Raw genomic sequence first — 22,070 nt, 5'->3', positions numbered from 1 at the left:
ATTAAATGTGACAACTGTATGCAGGGAACTTGATATGAGGCTCATTTTTATTTGATTTGATTATTTTTTAATGAGGCTTATTTATTTTTATTTCATAATGTTCAAAATGGCTAATGTGGTCCTGAGATTCCCAGAAGTTACCTTCTGTTCCCTCTGAGAAAACTAATTAAATGTGTAGGGAGCTTCAGAAAAGGTGATTCTTATTATTCCTAAAAGTTTCTTCCGTGAAAGACCGCTCGTGTTAAACACTTATTGGAAACAGAACACACTACTAAATGAGGTCAGCTACTTCACTGCTCAAAATTATAACTCCATCCTCAAAAGGAAAATGGAATCATATTTAAAATGTCATTTTTAGGGACTTGCTGGCCCTTTCTATTTTTAATTGCCTAGGCCCAGTTAGAGGGAAACAATAATAAAAATGAAACTACTAGAAAAGCTTGAGGAAGCAAATGTTCTTAATATTTTTCTTTTATTTTATTATTCTTAATATTATAGCTCTTGATTTTCTTGAGGTGATCACTGCTTTACACCCTGCAGAGGTCCTGAGAGCCTCTAGAAATGAGGGCCTGTTCCTGAGTCCTTCACCTTCCAGCCCCTGCCTACCTCTGCAGACTCATCAATTCCTGGTGTACACACACACTGTATTCTCACACACCAGAATATTCCTTGTGTAAGTCTTCTTTCAATTAAGATAGGTTTAAGATGAAATGAATAAAAGGGAAGTTATCTGTTCACATAACTGAAAATCCCAGGGGTAGCATATAGGATATGACTACAAGGAGGGGCCCATATGAAGTCTTGGATTGGGTTTCTATCTCTGGTCTCTGCTATTTTTCTCTGCTGACTTCATTCTCAAACTGGTTCTCTTCTGCAGCTCCAGGCTTACGTCCTCCTTTCAGCAGTCCCAGCAGGAACAAGCACCTCTCTCCCCTCCCCTGGCCAGGGTACAGCCAAAGCCCCGGTCTTGGCTGTTGTCCTGAACCAGTCACTGGAAGGAAGTGGGGAAGAGGTCAGCCCCACCTCAGCCACCTACAGCGAGAACGGAGAAGTTGTGGGTCCCCCAGGGAAAATGAAAGAAGGGAGACTGAATGCTGGGCAGGCTGAAACAACAGGTGTCCACTGTATTTCTCAACACACGCAGCAATCTCATACCTCCCTGCCCTGGCCCCTGTTTTTCCACTGCCTAAAATGCTCTTCCACGGTTATCCTTCTGACAAATGCCTATGTAGCCTTTAAAAGCCAGATCACACGTCACCTCCTTCTTGCCACCTTCTTTGTCTGTAAAATTACTCCATCCTTGGAACCGTTTCTGTGCCTCATACCTATTTCTATTATTATCAGACTGAATTGGATTTTCTTTAGAACAATTAATTGAAATTATACAAGTAATATATATTCATTATTAAAAAATTTGAAGAGTAATATCACTCAAAGAGTGGCCCTTGGACTGTCACCAAACTCTGAAGTGTTTGTTACGGTCCTCAATAAGTACAGAAATTGGGAGTGAGTCTAAAACTTGTTTTGGCAATTTGACAGAACCTTATGTCTGTTGAATCTAACAATAAACAATTCACGGGACTTCCTGGTGGTGCAGTGGTTAAGAATCCGCCTGCCAATGCAGAAGACATGGGTTCGAGCCCTGGTCCAGGAAGATCCCACATGCCGCGGAGCAACTAAGCCCGTGCTGTACAACTACTGAGCCTGCGCTCTGGAGCCCACAAGCCACAACTACTGAGCCCGCATGCCACAACTACTGAAGCCCACACACCACAAGTACTGAAGCCCGTGTGGCTGGAGTCCGGCTCCACAGCAAGAGAAGCCACCGCAATGAGAAGCCTGCGCACCACAATGAAGAGTAGCCCCCGCTCTCTGCAACTAGAGAAAGCCCACGCGCAGCAGCGAAGACCCAATGCAGCCAAAAAAATTAATTAATTAATTAATTAATAATAATAATTTGCCTATATTTGCATGGCTATTGAGTGACAGGATTTTTTTTCCCAGTAAGTCAACTCCAGAGCCTCTAATACTTTCAGCCGTTGGGTTCCACTTCCTCCATACTGAGATTATTAAAAGAGATAAAATCATCTAATGTGCTTTAAAGCCTTGCCACTCAGTATAGCTCTTAGACTAGCAGTATCAGCATCACTTGGGAGTTTTTTTGGAAATGGGGCTCTCAGTCTCCACCCAGGTAATTTGTATACATCTTAAAGTTTGAGAAGCACTTCTTAAAGAATATCAGGAAATGTCAACTCTCACTGCACTGGTTTTCTATAACTGCTGTTTAAAATTACAACAAATTTAGTGGCTTAAAGCAACACAAATTTATATTATCTTACAGTTCTGCAAGTTAGAAGCCCTAAATCAGTTTCAATGGGCCAAAACCCAGGTGTTGGCAGGATCACACTCCTTTGATGTGGTCTGTTTGGAAGTCATGCCAATAAGCTCTTCTTACTCTTGAGCTGCTGACTAAAACTAAGACTGGTTGGCCAATTTTTTTTTTTTTAAGATAATATAGATTGTCTCCTGTTGTGTCTGTTTTCAAATTACTGTGTTTAAATGAACTTCTTTTTTTTTTCTTTTTTTAAAATTTATTTATTTATTTATGGCTGTGTTGGGTCTTCGTTTCTGCGCGAGGGCTTTCTCTAGTTGTGGCAAGCTGGGGTCACTCTTCACCGCGATGCGTGGACCTCTCACCGTCGCAGCCTCTCTTGTTGCGGAGCACAGGCTCCAGACGCGCAGGCTCAGCAATCGTGGCTCACGGGCCTAGTTGCTCCGCAGCATGTGGGATCTTCCCAGACCAGGGCTCGAACCCGTGTCCCCTGCATTGGCAGGCAGACTCTCAACCACTGCGCCACCGGGGAAGCCCTTTTTTTTTTCTTTTAATTAATTAATTTATTTTTATATTTTATTTTTGGCTGTGTTGGGTCTTCGTTTCTGTGAGAGGGCTTTCTCCAGTTGCGGCAAGTGGGGGCCACTCTTCGTCGCGGTGCGTGGGCCTCTCACTATCGCGGCCTCTCTTGTTGCGGAGCACAAGCTCCACACGCGCAGGCTCAGTAGTTGTGGCTCACGGGCTTAGTCGCTCCGCAGCATGTGGGATCTTCCCAGACCAGGGCTCGAACCCGTGTCCCCTGCATTGGCAGGCAGATTCTTAACCACTGCGCCACCAGGGAAGCCCTGGTTGGCCAATTTTTGACATGAAGTACCATAAAGAATAAATCCATCCAAGGACTAGCTTGACTGGATTATTTGCAATCAGCTGATATTTACTGAGTAGCTATTTGCAGCCTCATCTTTGGACCTTAATTTCCTTGCTTGAATAAAAGAGATGAGAGTAGATACTAACTTTAATCTAGCTCCAAAAGCAAACCTGTGGTTTTGTTAGCTTTACAGTTCAGTTTATCAAATTGGCACTGGCCTTAACTCTTGGTCACACATGCCCAATTTCTGGAAACACCTCCAAAAACTGTCTCAGAGCTTCGCTCCATACTCAGTCACCAAACGACTTCACTATATTGTTTCTGTGAGCTCCTGTCCCCCCACTGCAACTCTCTGGGTATAGCAATTCCAACAGGCCTCCTGTTCTGCAGTCCAGGCCTATACAGAACAGAGGTTGTGGGCTATTTAAGTAGCCCACTGTGAGGACACAGAATAGAGCAGAAGTGGAAACATGGCTGATCTGCTACAAAGTGCTGCAAAAATAACAGGGTAAATTGGGACCTGTAGCTCTCCGTTAGGGAGAGAGGGCTGTGGTGATAGGACAGGCACTTGAGGATGGAACTGACTTCTGGATGGAAAGGAGAAGGCAAGACCAGGCTGCCTATGGAAGGCCCTCGGAGAAAAACATGCAGTTCAGTCCACAAGTTCTGATTAAGTATCTACCATATACACAGTGTCTATCAGGTTCTGTAGAGAACGCAAATAAATGCAAAAATGGTCCTATTTTTAAGGAGTCAATGAATTCACCCATGAACTAATCAAGTAACAACAATGCATGATAGTATGGAATCATGTGTCAAAATATATACTAAAGGTCGTAAATGCTAGGTCTTGGTTCAAGTTGAGACATAGAGGGGAATAAAGTGAGGTGGTAATGGGGTAAGGAAATGAGTGACAAGGTAAGTTAAGATTGTGGAAAGCCTCAATTGCCGAAAGGTGTTTGATGGTTTGATGTTTATCTTTTATCTTCAGCATTTTTTTTTTTTTGAGGAAGTGGAAGAAGTAAACTGATATTTCAAGAGCAATTTAGAGATGTCCCAGGATGAACAAGGGATGGGAGAGACTGTAGGCAAGAAGACCATTTAGAAAGCTACTGTGATGGTCCAGGCATGAGATAACAGCAGATATAGTAGAATAGAACAGGCAGATTCAAGAACAATTTCCTTCCTTGAAGGAAGGAACAACAGGACTTAGTGACTAAAATACAATAAAGAAGAAATAACCAAAGATGAGTCTGAGGTTCAAGATGTCTGGATGACCAGAGTCAAAGAATTTTAGACCTGAAAGGGGTCCAATTGGACTCCCTCACTTTAAGAAATGAGAAAACGGTGGTTAAGTGTCAGAACTAGTTCTCTGCAGAGCCAGCAGCAGAATGCCCAGGCCAGTGCTATTATGAGATTTACCAAGCAGTATATGCCTAAGTGTTAATTACATATAAATCACGTTCAGTCCCAACCACTGGACCACCAGGGAATTCCCCAGAATGGCTATTTCTAATGATGAGAGCAACCAGACCAGAATGCATTGTCATATAACTGCCACAGGACTAAATGAAAAAGTCATGTAACTACATGAATAGTTCATGTGTAAAGTCAGACAGTCTCTGATTTCTGCCATAAATAGAAACTTGATGAGCAACTTCTTAAGGTTCTAAGTGCTCCCTGTTGACATTAACCGTAATGACTTATACCTTCTCTGACTGCTGTTTGCACTTACTAGTCACCTTGACATTTGTCTTTGTGTGTACCATTCCCTTTATTAAGAGTGTACCTCCATCTAGGCGGGGGACTTACATTTCATTTGTCCTTAGCCTAAATTACAGTGTTGTGTTATTAAATTCTGCTGGTCTAACCAATTGCTGAAGAAATTAATGAAATTATGCCAATTGTAATTTTAGGATTAAAGAACCTGAACGTTTAAATATTAATGAAAAACATGCTCCCCTGAGAGGCTGCAGAGACTAATGGAATGAGAACTGATTTAAGTATCAGGAATATGATTCTTCAGTAGCCCCCAGGAGGTCACAGATAATTCCATTTTTCTCTTCAGTCATCATCTGAAGCCTGCAGGTCTTGGTAAGTAAAAATGCAACTTTAATTATCATTGATTTCCTTTTAGACATGGGTGAACTCAGGGCCTACTAGTACTAGGACCTTTGTTTGTTGAGAAAGAATATACAAAATATAGACTTACCATTCTATTTTTATTTCGAATGACAACTCAGTCATTTACCTTCTTTTTAAAAAAATTTATTTTATTGAAGTTCAGTTGATTTACAATGTTGTGTTAATTTCTGCTGTAGAGCAAAGTGATTCAGTTATATATATTTTTCATATTCATTTACCTTCTTAATGGAACAGTCTCACTTGTCTGAACTCATTGCTACTAAAGATTTTATGCAATTAAAACATATGCTTTACCCCTCCCAATTCTGGATCCTTTATAACTCTGAAGAGGTCTTAGTCGTTCCACATTTTAATGGTGGTGTTTTGGAAGTAGGTACATGGAAAAGCAACTTTCTTCAAAATAACTCAGAAATAATGTAACAACCTTTTCAAACCATGATTTTTCTGGAATTTGACTCTTAAAAGGATAGTCAAAAGTTTTTTTTCAACTCCGGTCCTTAGACAACCTTGTAGAGCAGAGCCACTAGACCCATTACTTTCCATCTTCTGGATTAGTCATGAATTTTTTCTTTTAAAGTTAAAATTATAAGTATCAATAAATCACAGTTTAGTGAGTTAATGTTAAGCATATAAAATGTCGGCCCACTTCCTCTACCACTGTTGTTGAGCCTGAAGGGAGGAACAGTGAAAATTGTCATGTCTATTGGATATAATTTGGGGTACAGTCAGAAGGGAGTGGGAAATGGGCACAAAGTTGTGGAATAGTTTGGGTGGTTCTGCACTTCTGGAAATGACTGCCAGACACAGGAGGTGTGGGGAACAGGGAGGTCCACTGGGAAAAGATATCAGGAGTAGAGCAAGTAACCCCTCCTTCTCCCAGAACTTCTCACTCCTATGCTTGTGAACTTTTTTAGATTAATCATAGACCTAGAGATTTAAAAAAAATTATAAAATATATCAAGACATCACCAAATCAGCCTATTGGAGAGGCATGGTGGGAGATCCTCTAAATATTAGAAAAATGTTCCATTAAGAAATTAAAAATAAATTATATTACTCTCAAGTCATTACAAATATAGGTGGTGATTTCACTGAAGCTCAATGTTTCAATGAAGCATATCACCAATTAGGGGTTTTATTCCCCTTTTTATTTTGAAATAATTGAAACTTCCCCCACTGATACTATCTTACACAACCATACTAGATGATCAGAACCAGGAAAATAGCATATCATCAATTAGTTTTTAAAGATTTCAAAGTTTGTTAAAGCATTTTAAATCCCTGCTGAATATTGGAGAGGGAAGTTTCCCTGGAAGCAGCCTAGTCAGAAAGGTGAACATGACATGCAGAGAGGTCAGGTATCTCTATTGGAGCAATGTTTCTCAATCCTGGCTGAACATTCCAATGTCTGGAGGATGGGCAAAATTCAACCACTGGCTGGGCCCACCCCAAATCAATAAAATCAACCCCTACAAGTAAGACTCAGGCATCAGTATGTTTTAAAAACCTCCTCTGGGTAATTCCCTGGCAGTCCAGTGGTTAGGACTCTGTGCTTTCACTACCTAGGGCCTGGGTTCAATCCCTGATCAGGGAACTAAGATCCCACAAGCCACCGTGGCTCGACCAAAAATAAATAAAAGCTCCTCTGAAGATCCCACTAGCCACCGTGGCTCGACCAAAAATAAATAAAAGCTCCTCTGAAGATCCTTATGTGCAGGCAGAGTTCAGAAATACTGATGTAAGGTTGATTTAATGCTTTTTTAAAAATGAGGTTTTTGAATTTTTTTTTTTTTTTTTTTGGCTGCATCGGGTCTTAGCTGTGCCACACGGGATCTTTCGTTGTGGCATGCGGGATCTTTGGTTGTGACGCGCAGGCTTCTCTCTAGCTGTGGCGCACAGGCTCCAGAGCGTGAAGGCTCACAGGCTCCGTAGTTACAGCTTGGGCTCTAGAGCACATGGGCTTAGTTGCCCTGCAGCACGTGGGATCTTAGCTCCTCACCCGCGTCCCCTGCATTGGAAGGCAGATTCTTAACCAGTGGACCACCAGGGAAGTCCCTTGAATATGTTTTGCTTTAGTGACATCACTGACAAATATTTCAATGTATTCAAACTCCCTTTGTTCTATAGATCCAGGCTTCAATTTTCTATAATTAAACTAAGCCTTAAAACTGAGCTATGTAATAGAAAGGCAGTGGGACTTCTCATCCCTGTGTCTCGAAGGTTCAGGCAAGGGACAAAAAATGGCTGGAGTAAATCAAGATCTACTCCTTTTCCTCCCACTCTAGCTTCTAGTAGTCTGGATCAGTATCATTGTTTTTACTTCAATTTTGAGGAAATTTGGAGAACTGCTAATATCACAGAGGGAAAAATATGTATACAAAGGAGATTTTATTTCTCCCATACTACCTAATTGGAGTAACCACGCAGGAATACATAGACCCCAGGCATAATCAAATTACCTCTGTAAAGTCTCGCCCTAAGACTATTTTTGGAAACTAGGGATTTTCCAGATTAGCGAAAGCTGTGGCGTTGTCACTGGCTCAGGCCTGAGTTTCGCAAGCGAAGCTGCTAAAGCAGCCGCCCTCCCAGTCAATACGAATCCCTCGCCTTACTTCGAAACCCCTGTGAACCACACGCTCATCGGGGAGGTTTTTTTTTTTTTTTTGAGCCGAAGTAGTTCACATTCCTGTTTTCTAAAAATACTGTAAAGCACCCTTCCCCAGATTCCTTGCGGGTCACTTTAAATTACAAGTTCGTCCGTACACGACATCGGAGTAGCCACTTCCACCCGCCAATGCAGGCGAAGGTCGACCCAACGCCTCCCTTTGTACTCGCTGAAACTACGCCACCTAAATGCGAAAAGTTAGGACAGGAAGAGAGATGGGAGCATAGGGACGCACGTTCTAGACAAGTTGTCAACGCGCAGGGGTTACAGTAAATTTTGCAGACTCGAACTTGGGGATAAGGTATCTTGTAAAGCTATCTTGTTAGCCTCCCTTATTATACTTGTGGTTAAAAATATTACAAACGAGGCGGCTTGGGCTTGTTTTAGGAAATAGACCACCTCCTCGACCACTCTGGAGGCCCAGCGGAGAGGGAACCCAGGTCTCCCGAGGGTCCCACCGCTCCCTGGCCAGCACAGGGTTGAGGCGCCGCGCGCAGAGTCGAGGCCTGAAGGGACTAGTTGGCGCACGCCGGAGGGGCGTGGTGACGTCAGGGCGGAAGCGCACGCTGCGTGAAGCGGCCCAGAACCCGGCGGTCACGGGAATATCCGTCGCGCCGAGGACGCTGGTTAGTCTCTCTCCGGGTTCCGGCTGCGTTGGGCGTGCGTGCAGCTCGCTGAGACCATGGCGTCCGGGCCTCACCCCACCGCGACCGCTGCCGCCGCCGCCTCCTCGGCTGCCCCGAGTGCGGGCGGCTCCAGCTCCGGCACGACGACCACGACGACGACCACGACGGGAGGGATCCTAATCGGCGACCGCCTGTACTCGGAAGTTTCGCTCACCATCGACCACTCGCTGATACCGGAGGAGCGGCTCTCGCCCACCCCGTCCATGCAGGACGGGCTCGACCTGCCCAGCGAGACGGACTTGCGCATCCTGGGCTGCGAGCTTATTCAGGCCGCCGGCATTCTCCTTCGGCTGCCGCAGGTCAGTGCTCCGACCCCGGGCCGACCTGCTGCGCCTCCCTCTCCGCTGCGTCCCGGTACCACCAGGTTCCGGCCGGGTTGGGGGTGTCCCCCTGGGCTCTCCAGCCGCGGGCCCCAGCCGGATCCCGGGCATGCCGAGAGCGGGAGGGCGCCGGGCGACGGGAGGACGGGGACGGGAGCTGTTCGCGGCGGGGAGGGGGAGGGGAGCGAGCGGCGGCGGCACAAAATGGCGGCGGCGCCTGGTGCGGGCCCGCCTGACCCCTGCGCTTCCGTTCTTCTCTCTTGTCTGCAGGTGGCGATGGCAACGGGGCAGGTGTTGTTTCATCGTTTTTTCTATTCCAAATCTTTCGTCAAGCACAGTTTCGAGGTAAGCAGAGCGGGGGCGGGTGAAAGGGGATTTTTTTTTCATCCGGAAATGGGAAGGAGGGCGGAGGTGGTGTCAGCAGCCAGTCTTTCCAGAAAGGGAGTGGTGAGTTTCAGGCCTTTGTACCTAGCTCTCACCCACCGGGAAGTAGGGACTTTTGGAAAGTGTTTTAGAACCAGAAGATGGATTCTGAGCCCAGGTGCCCTGTTATCAAGAATTAGAATTTTCAACCAAATGCAAAATTCCTGTGAGGTTGAGCTTGGCTCTGGATTCACAATTAAGGGGGATTAAGCAATAAAAAGAAAGCATTACACTAGCATAGGCGGTAAGTCTATGGCCTAGAAATGTCAATTGCGATTTCATTTCGCCAGAGGTCCTAAAGTTCCCAGCTGTGTCCTAAAGTTTCTTCAACAGGATAAGTTCCTTAGACTTTGAGAGGGGCACTTTTTTGTAGCAGTACTCTGTAGTCCCATAATCTAACAACTTTTTATTGGATCATGGTTCTTTTAGATTGTTGCCATGGCTTGTATTAATCTTGCATCAAAAATCGAAGAAGCGCCTAGAAGAATAAGAGATGTGATTAATGTATTCCACTACCTACGCCAGTTAAGAGGAAAAAGGTAAGATTGGCATTACTGAATACAGATCTCTTGATACTACTGTGCTGTGCACAAATCATCAGATCAAAACATTCTTTCCTCTCAAGTTAAAACCGATGCAAGGGAAAACTGACTTTAATTTAGGTGTTAAAATTCACATAGGAACACGCTGGTACTTAATTTGAAAAGTCAATTAACCAGTTATCTAAAGTTTGTAGAGGCAGTTGCGTTTATGGACAATCCTAACAGTGCTGTGAAGCCAGTCCTGTGGTTTAAGATTAAACAAGAAAGGGAATACGTTTGACTCAAGTGTGAGTGTATTCTGTAAGTTATTTTTCCCCTCCTTTCTCTGGAAGACTGAAGGCTGGAAGTGTAAATACTGCAGTTCAAGTTAATACTGTGGCAAAATTTTGTGTAGATTGTTTTTCTACGGGAAGTCCCAGTTAATTCCTTACCACTTGAGGTTGGCTTTTGTTAGAATACTTCACAACATTGAACTACGATATATCCTATAATACCGGATCTGAAAGGACTGCAGGATGATAAAGTTTGGAGTCAAAGGGATTAAACAGGTATTTTGTTTTGGTCAGATGACAGTTGCAGTGAGTGGGTTGTATTTAGGTAAGGCCCATCTATCTGATCTTGTAAGAAAACAGAGACCAAAATAGTGTTGTGTTTTAGGTGTCGTGGATGCCTGCTAACACTTTATGTGTTCGTTTGAGGCAGTACCAAAAAGTTTTAGTTGCAGTGCTTTTGTCTATAGACGATCTCTAGTACATGCTACAGAAGAATATGCTTGGTGTAGATTAGTTGGGTTCACTTTTTAAGGAATTGTTGTGTGTTAGATAAACTTGTACTGAGTTTGAAAGGAAGTTAGTTATAAAAGGATTTTCAGTCGTTTTGGGGTTGGGTAACGGTTAGTACCCAATTAGTATCTTACGTGAGTGGTCTTTATTTGCTGAGTCTGTAAGAGTTGGTAGTAATGGAATTATTCAGAGACAAGCCAGTAGTTATCTTAAAATCTGAAACATGGCTACCCAGATAGTTTTCACAGCATTTTTCAGTTTTCTACATTCTTTATTCTGCCATCTTTTCTCATTAACCGTAACCATTTCCAGGGATAGACGAATTTTTTTAGTTTTCATTTAAAAATGTCTTTTAGGTTCTTAGGAATTCCTGAAAATTGGGAAGTTCTCAAATTGGTATTTAGCATGGTCTGAGCTAAAACTTATATTTAGATCTAGGTGATTCTTCAGGGTGTTTAAACAAAATGACACTAATAAAAAGGTTTTTTATCTTTCGTCAAAGGATTCTGTGTTTGCTTAAAGGAAATAGTTTTCTGTTAGTATTCTTTGGACCATTGAGCTAATAACTATTATTTAGTATCATCTACTTTGAAATTTTTCTTTGAGTATTCTTCCTTGATTTCAGAGTAGGTCTTCTTACTATAAAAATCTTGGAATTTAAAACATCTCACGTGATTTGACTGTCGTGTCTGATGTAACAGTGTGGTTTTTTTTTTTGTTTTTCCTTTTCTTTTGGTCATTATCGCAGAGAAATTGATTGTGTCTCAATCTCAGAAGTCTGATTATAGCATGAAATTTAAAAGGAGTTGTTAATTGCATGGAAGTCTTTTTTTTTTAAGGCAGGATGTAAAAGTGTTCTATGCATATTACAAGTTTACTCAGACAGGTAGCTTGTATATGTTATTAACTTCAACTCTTTTTTCCCTTGCAACCGACTATACAGCGACCAGCTACATTTACCAAAGCCTGGGTGATGTGGAGTGGTACATAGCGATGAAGCTGTCGTCATGGCAACAGTGAGTGAAGTATCGAAAATCCCCAAGGAGAAGCCAGTGCTCTGAGAATAGGTCACTGGAATCGGGGACTAACAGGTTGGCCACTGGTGAACCATTTAGAAAAACTCCTGTTTCTTGTTATAAGCGTTTGTCTTTGCTGTCCAAGTTATTAGAATGATAGTTTAGCAATGTTTTGTATAGGTTAATGTTATTAGAAAGTACTATCAATATCACACTTTAGTTAGGTAAAGTATGTATCAGTTTGTCTTATTGGTGCTATTTATTTTAATTTAGTTTATGAATAGCTTTAAATTGAAGTGTGACTTCGGTAATAACAGAGGCATCGTTTTTGTAGACTTTAGGTCACTGTATTTAAGTTCTGACTACATATTAGAATCACCAGAGGAGCTTTTAGAAAGAACTAATGCCCAAGCCCCATCCTGGATTTTTTTTTTTTCTCTCTTCAATTTTTTGTAGTTTGAGAATGGTTTTTTAAGCTCAGAATAAATGGCTGAATTTAAAAAAGTAAGATTGCTTTTTTCCAGTAGTTTCCAATTATAATTTGCTTTTGAGATGTAGCATACTCCCAGCAAATTAAGAATTTTATGTAGTTTTAAGGCACCTATACCTTCATACTATAAGGCTTCTCTAAAAGATAAATATAGTTTTAAGGCACCTGCCTTCATACTATAAGGCTTCTCTAAAAGACAAATATTCAAAGCCTGGTGCAACCCACTCATTGGTGAATATGGTGTGGTATTTTCAACATGCATATAGATCATAGAGTTGGAAGGGAAGAGATCTTGTCATTTAGTCCAGACTTCCTCTGCAGTTTATTTTGGTGGCTCTAAAAGTGTTTGTTTGAACACTGCCAAAGAAAGAACATTCTTTTGAGGTAGGAATTAACGAATTTCTGTAGGTTGAGTAGCAGTCTGCCTTCTTGTAAACTGATCTCGTTTAAGTATAGTCTCTTAAGGAACTTGTTCTTCATTTTCTTGGTCCTTTGTACCACGTGAGTGAGACAAACCACGTTTGGATCTGCTCCTAAATTTGTTGTTGTGGTTGCATTTCAAGATCATGCCGAAGGAAAGATAGCTATTCTGAGAGACCAGATAATAAACGTCAAATGACCAGAACGCAGAATTTCATACTAAGACTAAAATTTGAAAATTGTTCTTTTCATATAAATTAATCTGAAAAATCTGACCAAGTTAAAAGCGGAGGAGGTAGGTAGAGTTAGGTTTGGGTGTTTTTTGATCATGAAAGTTTTTTTCTGAACAGATGGTTTCTTTTAAAAAGATTTTAAAATGTTAGCTGTTCAAACTTTTATTGGAAAGGAAAGTTTACCTAATTGCGGAGGAAGAAGTTCTAGCAAGCCTTAATTCAATTTGATGTACTTGTTACCATGTAAGGTACTAATTGATACTTTAAAGAAACCATTTGCTTAGGCAGTTTGAATCTTTCCTTACTGCTGTTATATGGGGACACATTTTTCTGCTTTTTTAAAAAAATTTTTATTTATATTTATTTATTTATTTATTTATTTTTGGCTGTGTTGGGTCTTCGTTTCTGTGCGAGGGCTTTCTCTAGTTGCGGAGAGCGGGGGCCACTCTTCATCGCGGTGCGCGGGCCTCTCACTATCGCGGCCTCTCTGGTTGCGGAGCACAAGCTCCAGACGCGCAGGCTCAGCAGTTGTGGCTCACGGGCCTAGTTGTTGCGCGGCATGTGGGATCTTCCCAGACCAGGGCTCGAACCCGTGTCCCCTGCATTGGCAGGCAGATTCTCAACTGCTGCACCACCAGGGAAGCCCACATTTTTCTACTTCTGATACAAAATAGTGTAAATTATATTCATCGAGCCTTCTTTGATTTGTGAGGTAAAACCAGTTCTGAACAAAAAGAACGTATCAGATTTTACACCTACAAAGTTAACTTTGAAGACTACAGGTAATAGTAGGCCTAAGCAATAAGCTGCGTACCTAGTGGAATTATAGTAGATAGTAGTTTGGTTTCCTTAATTGGTTTAAGTTGGGATTTTGACACAAAAAAATGGGAAAGTAAAGATTGTGGCAGAATGGATGGAAAATAATTCGCTTAAGCAGAATTAATGATTAAACCTGATTTGAGACTAATAGCCATAATTCAAGTGTTTAGTTGGTTGATTGCAAGAAAATGAATTTTAACAGAATTTGAAATCAACTCTTAAAGCAAGTTTAGTAAGAGGTGTACTGAATTTGTTCAACATAAGTGGGAAAAAATGAGACAAAACTGCTTTTATAATAATTTTATAAGGATTCTAATGGTGCAGTTTACTGTTTGAGTTGCACGTTAAGGGTTAAGGTGATACGCAACTATAACACCAGAGGTATTCTGTCTCCTAATGAATGCCTGATGAAAGGGCCATCAGATAACTAGTCCATCGGTTAGTCTTAAGTAGATTTCACTTTTTTTCCAAATTTCCTGTTTTAATATCTGAAAAATCATAAACCTTAAGATCTTTGGAATATGTTTTCATATGTACATTAATTGTTTTCATTTGAGTTAAATTTGATTTTTTTCCAAAGAACAATGAACTTGTAGCCCATTTGTCCTGATAAAAATGGGTTCATTATTATGTTTTTATGTTAGAAATCAGCTCCCTCCCCAGCTGGTGGCCGCATTTCTCACACCTTTCAAAGCTGTTAAGAAGAATTGAGTGAAGGCCATTTTAAATATTGTTAACATGCTATTTTCCATCTTGTCAGCTTTGCCAACTTTTGTCTTATATCCAACTTGATAGAAATCGTATAGTATAGAATAACTAAAAATAGTTTAGTTAAGCATTCCAGGTTTATAATTTGAAATAGGAGAAAGAATGGAAAATAAATATGGTAGCTGATTGTTTTTACTCTGGTAGCATATCACTACAGGGTAATGTAGCTTATTTCAGATTCTTTTCTGATCTTCAAATGGATATGTAGGTTTTTGGCTAACATGGGCTTAAATTTTTCTGGATTTGGTGTGCATGGTAAAATGAGTTATAAGTGGGGGCAGTGTTCAGAATGACTGTCTTTAAAATGTGTTCTGCCCAGAGCAAAAACTCTTGAATCTTTTGGCTGAAAATAAATTGAGTATGGGGAAAAGTATTTAATTGTTCTACCCAGATACATACCTTATCAGGTCTTAATAAAAACGTATTTTTTGTTGGTTAGATCTAAGAATGTCTCAAATGAAGGACATTGGGACATTTTATTGGCTTTAAAGTGAAAGTCTAAGTCCTGACTGACTTCTCATTAAGAAACTAGTTTTCAATTTTAAGACTTAAAGATGTTTTAATTGAAAGCATTTTTTCCCAAAGCATTGAACCACTGATATATCGCCATCTGCATCATAACTTTTGAAGCTATCGTAATTTAGTCTGGCACAGAGACCTTGAGTCCTCTTCTAGTTTCTTCATTATGGTTGGTCTTCCCATCTCTTTCGCCATTGCGTACTAAAGTTACTACCTAATAATGACAGCTCTGACCAAATTTTGGCCTGGTTTTTATTGATCACTTCGAATTTTAAATCTGATTTTTAAAACATTTCTTTGGTAATTGAGCTGAATCTATAGTTTCCAGATTATTTTCTTTAACAGAGATTCTTAGATCAGTTTATTTAAACAAATTGCCCATTTAGGGGAATCTGAATTAGCTACCCACCGTTTTTTTCCAGAATTTTAATTTTGGCCTTAAACTAGCAAAGAGTTGATATTTTATAAAATGAGTAAAATCACTATAATCTTACGAGGTCTTTATAATACGTATTTTCAAGAGCACATTAGTTTTGTTCCTGGAGTCTGTGGAGACTAACGAGGTTTGTGGAAATAAATCAGGCTATCACCTAATACATATACCTAAAATATCTGGATGAAAAAAATCAACAAGGATGTATCTAAGAGCATTAGAGTGAATTTTTTTCATTGCAGGGTTTTGTTAGTAAACTAGGAACTGAGTCGAGAAAGTATATATTTAATTAGCATAACTTGGACAGCACAAGATTAATGCTTTTAACTTGTTTGCAGGAGTTTAAAAAGCTGGTTTCTGTTGCCAATAGTTGGTTGGAAGGGAAAATGGAGATGCCACAAATAAAATTTTTTGGATGTGCAAAACAGTTTTGATTTTATTTCTTACAAACTATAGGACTCCAAGCCCCCTGATCCTTGATCAGAACTACATTAACACCAAAAATCAAGTTATCAAGGCAGAGAGGAGGGTGTTAAAGGAGTTGGGATTTTGTGTTCATGTCAAGCATCCCCATAAGGTGAGTTGTAGAATACAGAAATTAACGTTCGTAAGTATTAGGGGTTTTCTTAAAATTTTATTTTACATGAATTTGTATTTGAGAGTTGGTTTTAAAAAGCAACTTTTTGGATATTGATATTTATCAGTAAAATGGGAGTTGAAAGGACTTGGGTTCAAATCTTTACTCTTTATTTTGTTCTTTTTGCTTCTGAGGTAACCCAGTTTCCATACCTAGAAAACGGAGATTTTTAGATCTTAGCCAAGGAATAAATTATACATGTATCTGCAGAAGTACCTGGCAGTACAGTGCGCTACCCTGTTGCATGGTGAAATGCTGCGTGTGGCTGCTCACTGTTAGCGTCGTTGAATGTTCTTAGGTTTCTCCAGTGTCTCTTGGCTTCCATATGCTCAACATAAGCTGTAGCACAGTGGTTAAGAGAACAGGTGCTCTGCGGGCAGGACCATCTGCGCATAGAAACTTGTTTCTGCCATTAGCTCTGTGACCTCGGCAGATATCTGTTTCTCAGATTCCACATCTCTAAAATTGTAAAATGAGAGTGATGATAATACAGGTCCAGAAAGATCAGAATTGAGGTAAACTCATTTATATGAGTTTTTAAATTTATCACACGTTAGTGTGATAAGCTTCACTGTAGAAATATTAGTGTTTGATTACTTACCCACTCTGAGTTGTACATAATATGTATCATACCCATTGTGTAACTTTAAAAACATAGCAGTCTCTAGGGTTTTTGTACCTTGGGAAAGTAAATGAAATAATCAGTTTCTGTCACATGAAACTTAGATACTATTCTTAACTGATTTAACTTCCATTTTTTTTCCTGCACAATTTTGGAACATTACGTCTCCGTATGAACTCTAGTAGCATAATAACCTACATTGACTCTCGGGTACATTTTAGTTGGTCTGTATTATTTATACAGTTTATAGAAGAATTAAAACTTGCACCTAACATTTTCAGTTACTTATGTTCATTGAACTCTGTACTCTGAAAGAACCACCAGTATGCTAAACTGAGTTTTTTTCCCTTGTCCTTCAGATCATTGTTATGTATTTACAAGTCTTAGAATGTGAACGTAATCAAACCCTGGTTCAAACTGCCTGGTAAGTTGCTTTTTTACATTTCTTTCCTAGCCAGGAAAACAGAAGCAGAAATAAAGTAAGTTTCATTTTCCCTTTCCAAAATAATGAGATGAGTTTGTTTTGGTGCTTTTTGTTTTTTTGTTTTTTAATGAAAAGGTAAATAATGCTTATTTCTGCTTCCTGTTTTCTTGGCTTGACTAATTACTTTTAATGGAGAACTCAATTTAACTTTGTTCTTTTTTCTACTCTTTAATTAAAGGGTAGTCCATGATGGTAAGTCATAGAACTCTGCCCTCTGCACTTCAGCCCATGACCTCAGGATGGCCTGATTGGCTGCCCTGCTCTCCAGCCAATCCAGTGCAAGCTCTCATCCGAGATTCACTGAAGTGGTCCATATCCATCTGGCAGCATCTTCTAGTTCTGTCGGGGTGTCAAAAGGATTTGTATATTTGCTTCTAGAAGTAACTCTTCAACATGCCTATGTATTTAATGTATACCTGTAACTATCAAAATGAATAGTTCATTTTTGATAGATTTGTTGTCCAGCCATTATGAATTAAATGATTTTTGTTAGGAGCTTGACTAGATTTCTATTTTTTTTTTGGTATGTATAGCATGAATTCTACCAAAGGAGACGGCAGCTTAAAATGGGCACCATTACCATACTTGATGAATTCATAGCTGCTGGGCTATTGGAGGCAATAGTATTAGAAGAAAGAAGTACTTCATTTTTAAGAGATGTTAATATTAACATAGCACTTTAGAACTTACTTTGTGTGATTTGCAGTGCTGACTTATTTAAAGTTAAAACAAGGAGTTCGTGGTTCAGCCACAGCTACTGTCTTAAGACTGTTGATGATGTGCAGTACTTAAGTGATGTAATTCTTATGTTCTGGACTTATGACTGCCATGCTTCTTTTTGGGCTCAATAAATACTAGTAATACTAGAAAAGTCTCATTACTTTTATAAAATGCATGCCATTTTTTAACATATGTTCTATAAAACAGATTTTTAGCAGTTTCACGGGTAAGGAATTTTAAGAAATAGTCTTTTAGTTTAACCTTTTGAACTATTTGTAAAATTTCTTCAATACTTTAGGAATTTTGTGGGGAGGGTTCACTAATATAAAAGTCCAGTAATTTATTAACTGAAGTAGTTACTGCTTTTATTTATACTTAGACACAAAAAGGTATGTAAACAAGGCTGTTGTATGTGTTTTTTGCTCTTCACTTCCCAACCTAGGTTTTCTGAAGTAGCTTACTTAGCTTTCTTAATATAATTTGGTGAGTGCTTACTGAAAATGCCTTTTTTACCCCTCTCACAGTATTGAGTTTTTGAAAGAACTTGATTGACACTGCTTTTCATTGTGGATAAAGGAGAGAGATGGTCAGTAATTAATGGCTTGAAGTATTGTTGGAGTGGTTTATTTCTGAAACTAGTCATGTCAGAACTGACTCTCGTTGCTTTTCATAGAAATATGTTTTTAAAAAACTTTACGTTCTATTTGGAATAATAAGGAATTATTTTAAAGGACTTTGCTTATATATAGGAGACATGAAGAATGATTCTAGTGTTAAATTCTTATCTCTTACTGATTTTTGAGTTAAGAATTGTTACATGCTAGAATATTGAAGATAATATGAGAAGAAAAAAGAATAAAGTAGATTGAGTCTCCAATTTTATGTAAGCTTCAGAAGAACTGGTTTATTTACATACAAAGCTTATGGTTGAAATATTTTTCAGGAATTATATGAATGACAGTCTTCGAACCAATGTATTTGTTCGATTTCAACCAGAGACTATAGCATGTGCTTGCATCTACCTTGCAGCTAGAGCTCTTCAGGTAGGTTATATATATAGCCTGATATATATATTCTATAGTCCTGTAGGATAAATCACAAGAAGTATCAGTTCTCCTAATAAAAACAGTGAAAATTTCATCTAAACTATTCTTTTTTTATGGTTTAGATTCCATTGCCAACTCGTCCCCATTGGTTTCTTCTTTTTGGTACTACTGAAGAGGAGATCCAGGAAATCTGCATAGAAACGCTCAGGCTTTATACCAGAAAAAAGGTAATTCTGTTTACTAGTGTTTGTGTTAATATTTTGTCAGTGCTAAGAATCTGAACTTCTGTAAAAGAGAAATACTAACTTCACTTTCTTCAACAGCCAAACTATGAATTGCTGGAAAAAGAAGTAGAGAAAAGAAAAGTGGCCTTACAAGAAGCCAAATTAAAAGCAAAGGGATTGAATCCCGATGGAACTCCAGCCCTTTCAACCCTTGGTGGATTTTCTCCAGCCTCTAAACCATGTAAGATTAATTCAGGATTGAAATGACTTGAGTACTGAAGATGTTTGGTTATTAGAAAGCTTTAGCACTTAACAGTTGCATAGAAACAAAGATGTTAAGAGGCTATTACTGTTTTTTCTCATGACAGCCAACTGAGGACTGATACTTGGATGGTATTTGGAGTCACATTTAGAAACAGAATTGGCCCTCTGTAAAATCTAATAGTTAACATGCCTTATTATGTTTTTTTTTTTTTTAACAGCATCACCAAGAGAAGTAAAAGCTGAAGAGAAGTCCCCGATCTCCATTAATGTGAAGACAGTCAAAAAAGAACCTGAGGATAGACAACAGGCTTCCAAAAGCCCTTACAATGGGTGAGTATACTTGAGTTAGAAAAATGGCCTGAGGAATCTTTCTATGTGTTTAATTTCTAACATACTTAGTATGCAACTAAAATATTGTGTGGGTTTTTTTTTTTTTTTTTTTTTTTAAGTGTAAGAAAAGACAGCAAGAGAAGTAGAAATAGCAGAAGTGCAAGTCGATCAAGGTCAAGAACACGATCACGTTCTAGATCACATACTCCAAGAAGACAGTAAGTAAATACTCTCTTAGGGAAAGCAGTCTTATTTGGAGTAAAGGTTCTGGCTTTTTTAAAAAATTGCACATAGACTGTTTTCAAAGTTAGGCTAGATTTAGTCTTTTAATATGAGGTAAATTGTGAGAAATGAGTTTGTAAATATGCTCTGTAGGCATGTGGCTTTTTTGTTTTGTGGTGGTGTATGGCATTCTATTCAGTTTTTGTCCACGTTTTTTGAAGTGTAGGGCCTGGCTGACCACTTAATAATTAATAACCAATAATCAGGTCAGCCATAGCCAAAGAATCTTCACTAATTAGCTTTATAATTAGATGGCTAGCTACTTGTGGCTCTTCAGTGGGTCTTTTGAGCATGTGGGAGATAATTCAGTAAACAGCTATCTAGGGCACTAAAAATTAATTACTCCCCTCGGAATATAGACATATAGTAAATTTGTTCAAGATTTGTCTAATATGTGAACAGGCTAGAGGAGAGGTAGCGAGGGGTGGGGAAATACAATAAAAGTCTTCAGTCTAGCCTGTCACTGACACCATTCGATAGTTTTGTTTTGAACCTGCTGTGATGAGCACCACCAAAACTAATCTGTTCCCAGTAGAAACTGAATCTAAACCTCAAATTTTTATTATCTAAGTTATAATAATAGGCGGAGTCGATCTGGAACATACAGCTCGAGATCAAGAAGCAGGTCCCGCAGTCACAGTGAAAGCCCAAGAAGACATCACAATCATGGTTCTCCTCACCTTAAAGCCAAGCATACCAGAGATGATTTAAAAAGTTCAAATAGACATGGTCATAAAAGGAAAAAGTCTCGTTCTCGATCTCAGAGCAAGTCTCGGGATCACTCAGATGCTGTCAAGAAACACAGGCATGAAAGGGGACACCATAGGGACAGGCGTGAAAGATCTCGCTCCTTTGAGAGGTCTCATAAAGGCAAGCACCATGGTGGCAGTCGCTCAGGACATGGCAGGCACAGGCGCTGACTTTCTTCCTTTGAGCCTGCATCAACTTCTGATTTTGGCTATCTACAGTGTGATGTATGGACTCATAATTGAAACAAACATTAAAAGCAAACTGATTAGGATTTGATTTCTTAAAATTCTCTAGGTCTCTAGAAACACTTGAGGACATTTTCTTTTGGAAAGAACTATGTTTGGTTTTTTTTTTTTTTTTTGCACATAAAATGCCCTAGCAGTATCTAATTGAAAACCTTGGTCAGGTTCAATTGTAATTATTATAGTTGTGTATTGTTTAAGAACTGGAGCGTGGATTCTGTAAAAATGTATCTTATTTTTATACAGATGAAATTGCAGACACTGTTCTATTTAAGTGGTTATTTGTTTAAATGATGGTGAATACTTTCTTAACACTGGTTCGTCTGCATGTGTAAAGATTTTTACAAGGAAATAAAATACAAATCTTGGTTTTCTAAACTGCTTCATACATCTTATTTAAATAAATTATTAAAAAGAAAAATTTTAATAGTAAAATGGCTGTACTGATTTTCTGATAGACCTGTTCTTTCCTCCGTTACATAAAGTTGGAGATTATTAAAATGTAATTCTTACCTGCATTGGGAGCTAGCGTAGAAATATTCTCTGTATATATGGAAAAAGCAAATGGGTGTGGCCCAACAATGTAACATTAAATGTTTTATTGTAGCATGAAACTAAGTCAAAACTTGATTTGCACATAAATGGCAGCATAAGGTTATTTTAAGTCTGTTTTAAGTACTGTTGCAAAGGTGAGCAAACCAGAACTTTCAACATGACAGCAAATTAGAGAACAACTACTGAGCGTTAACATTTTTCTTGAGGTATTTAATGACGCTTTTTATCTAAGCTAGGAGAACTAAGTAATAAGGTGAGCCGCCCACCGCCCCCCCCCTGCCGGCTGGCTGTTAAAGTCAAGTCTGACCACAAAGCCAGAAGTCATAGCCAAAAGAATATTTTTAGAATTATTCACATGGAGAGTTATTTCCCCAATATTTTAGAAGTCAATTTAGAGATTGTAAAGGCCATAATAAATAAAATATTGCTTTATAGTTAAAATTTTACATTAAA

At 39.3% G+C, this 22,070-nt stretch overlaps 1 protein-coding gene across 3 annotated transcripts; it reads left to right on the top strand.

Moving 5' to 3' along the window:
• The first annotated feature begins 7,030 nt into the window (after positions 1–7,030).
• On the top strand, positions 7,031–21,440 carry CCNL1 (cyclin L1). Of its 3 annotated transcripts, XM_082459575.1 has the most exons (11): positions 7,031–8,995; positions 9,287–9,361; positions 9,869–9,978; positions 15,918–16,038; positions 17,080–17,144; positions 18,868–18,967; positions 19,093–19,197; positions 19,294–19,435; positions 19,677–19,788; positions 19,908–20,006; positions 20,642–21,440. In XM_082459575.1, exons 1-11 carry the CDS (start codon positions 8,693–8,695, stop codon positions 20,988–20,990), a joined length of 1,581 nt encoding a protein of 526 aa, XP_082315701.1. In that variant the 5' UTR covers positions 7,031–8,692; the 3' UTR covers positions 20,991–21,440. The 3 variants fall into 3 exon arrangements, with proteins under 3 accessions (XP_082315701.1, XP_082315702.1, XP_082315703.1); XM_082459576.1 differs by lacking the exon at positions 19,908–20,006 and having other exon boundaries at positions 8,425–8,995; XM_082459577.1 differs by lacking the exons at positions 7,031–8,995; positions 9,287–9,361 and adding an exon at positions 11,707–11,779.
• Positions 21,441–22,070: the final 630 nt, after the last annotated feature.

This window comes from Balaenoptera physalus, assembly GCF_965194825.1.
Source record: "Balaenoptera physalus genome assembly, chromosome: 4".
In the NCBI taxonomy this organism is placed as follows: Eukaryota; Metazoa; Chordata; class Mammalia; order Artiodactyla; family Balaenopteridae; genus Balaenoptera; species Balaenoptera physalus.
This window is presented reverse-complemented; position numbering and strand designations above follow the sequence as displayed.

Bases quoted from the DNA above. Each gene is read 5' to 3' on its own strand.
- CCNL1 (XM_082459575.1), top strand. From the start codon at position 8,693: ATGGCGTCCGGGCCTCACCCCACCGCGACCGCTGCCGCCGCCGCCTCC. The intron at 19,436-19,676 runs GTAAGATTAATT...TTTTTTTAACAG, and splicing joins TTCTCCAGCCTCTAAACCAT to CATCACCAAGAGAAGTAAAA. The intron at 19,789-19,907 runs GTGAGTATACTT...TTTTTTTTTAAG, and splicing joins TCCAAAAGCCCTTACAATGG to TGTAAGAAAAGACAGCAAGA.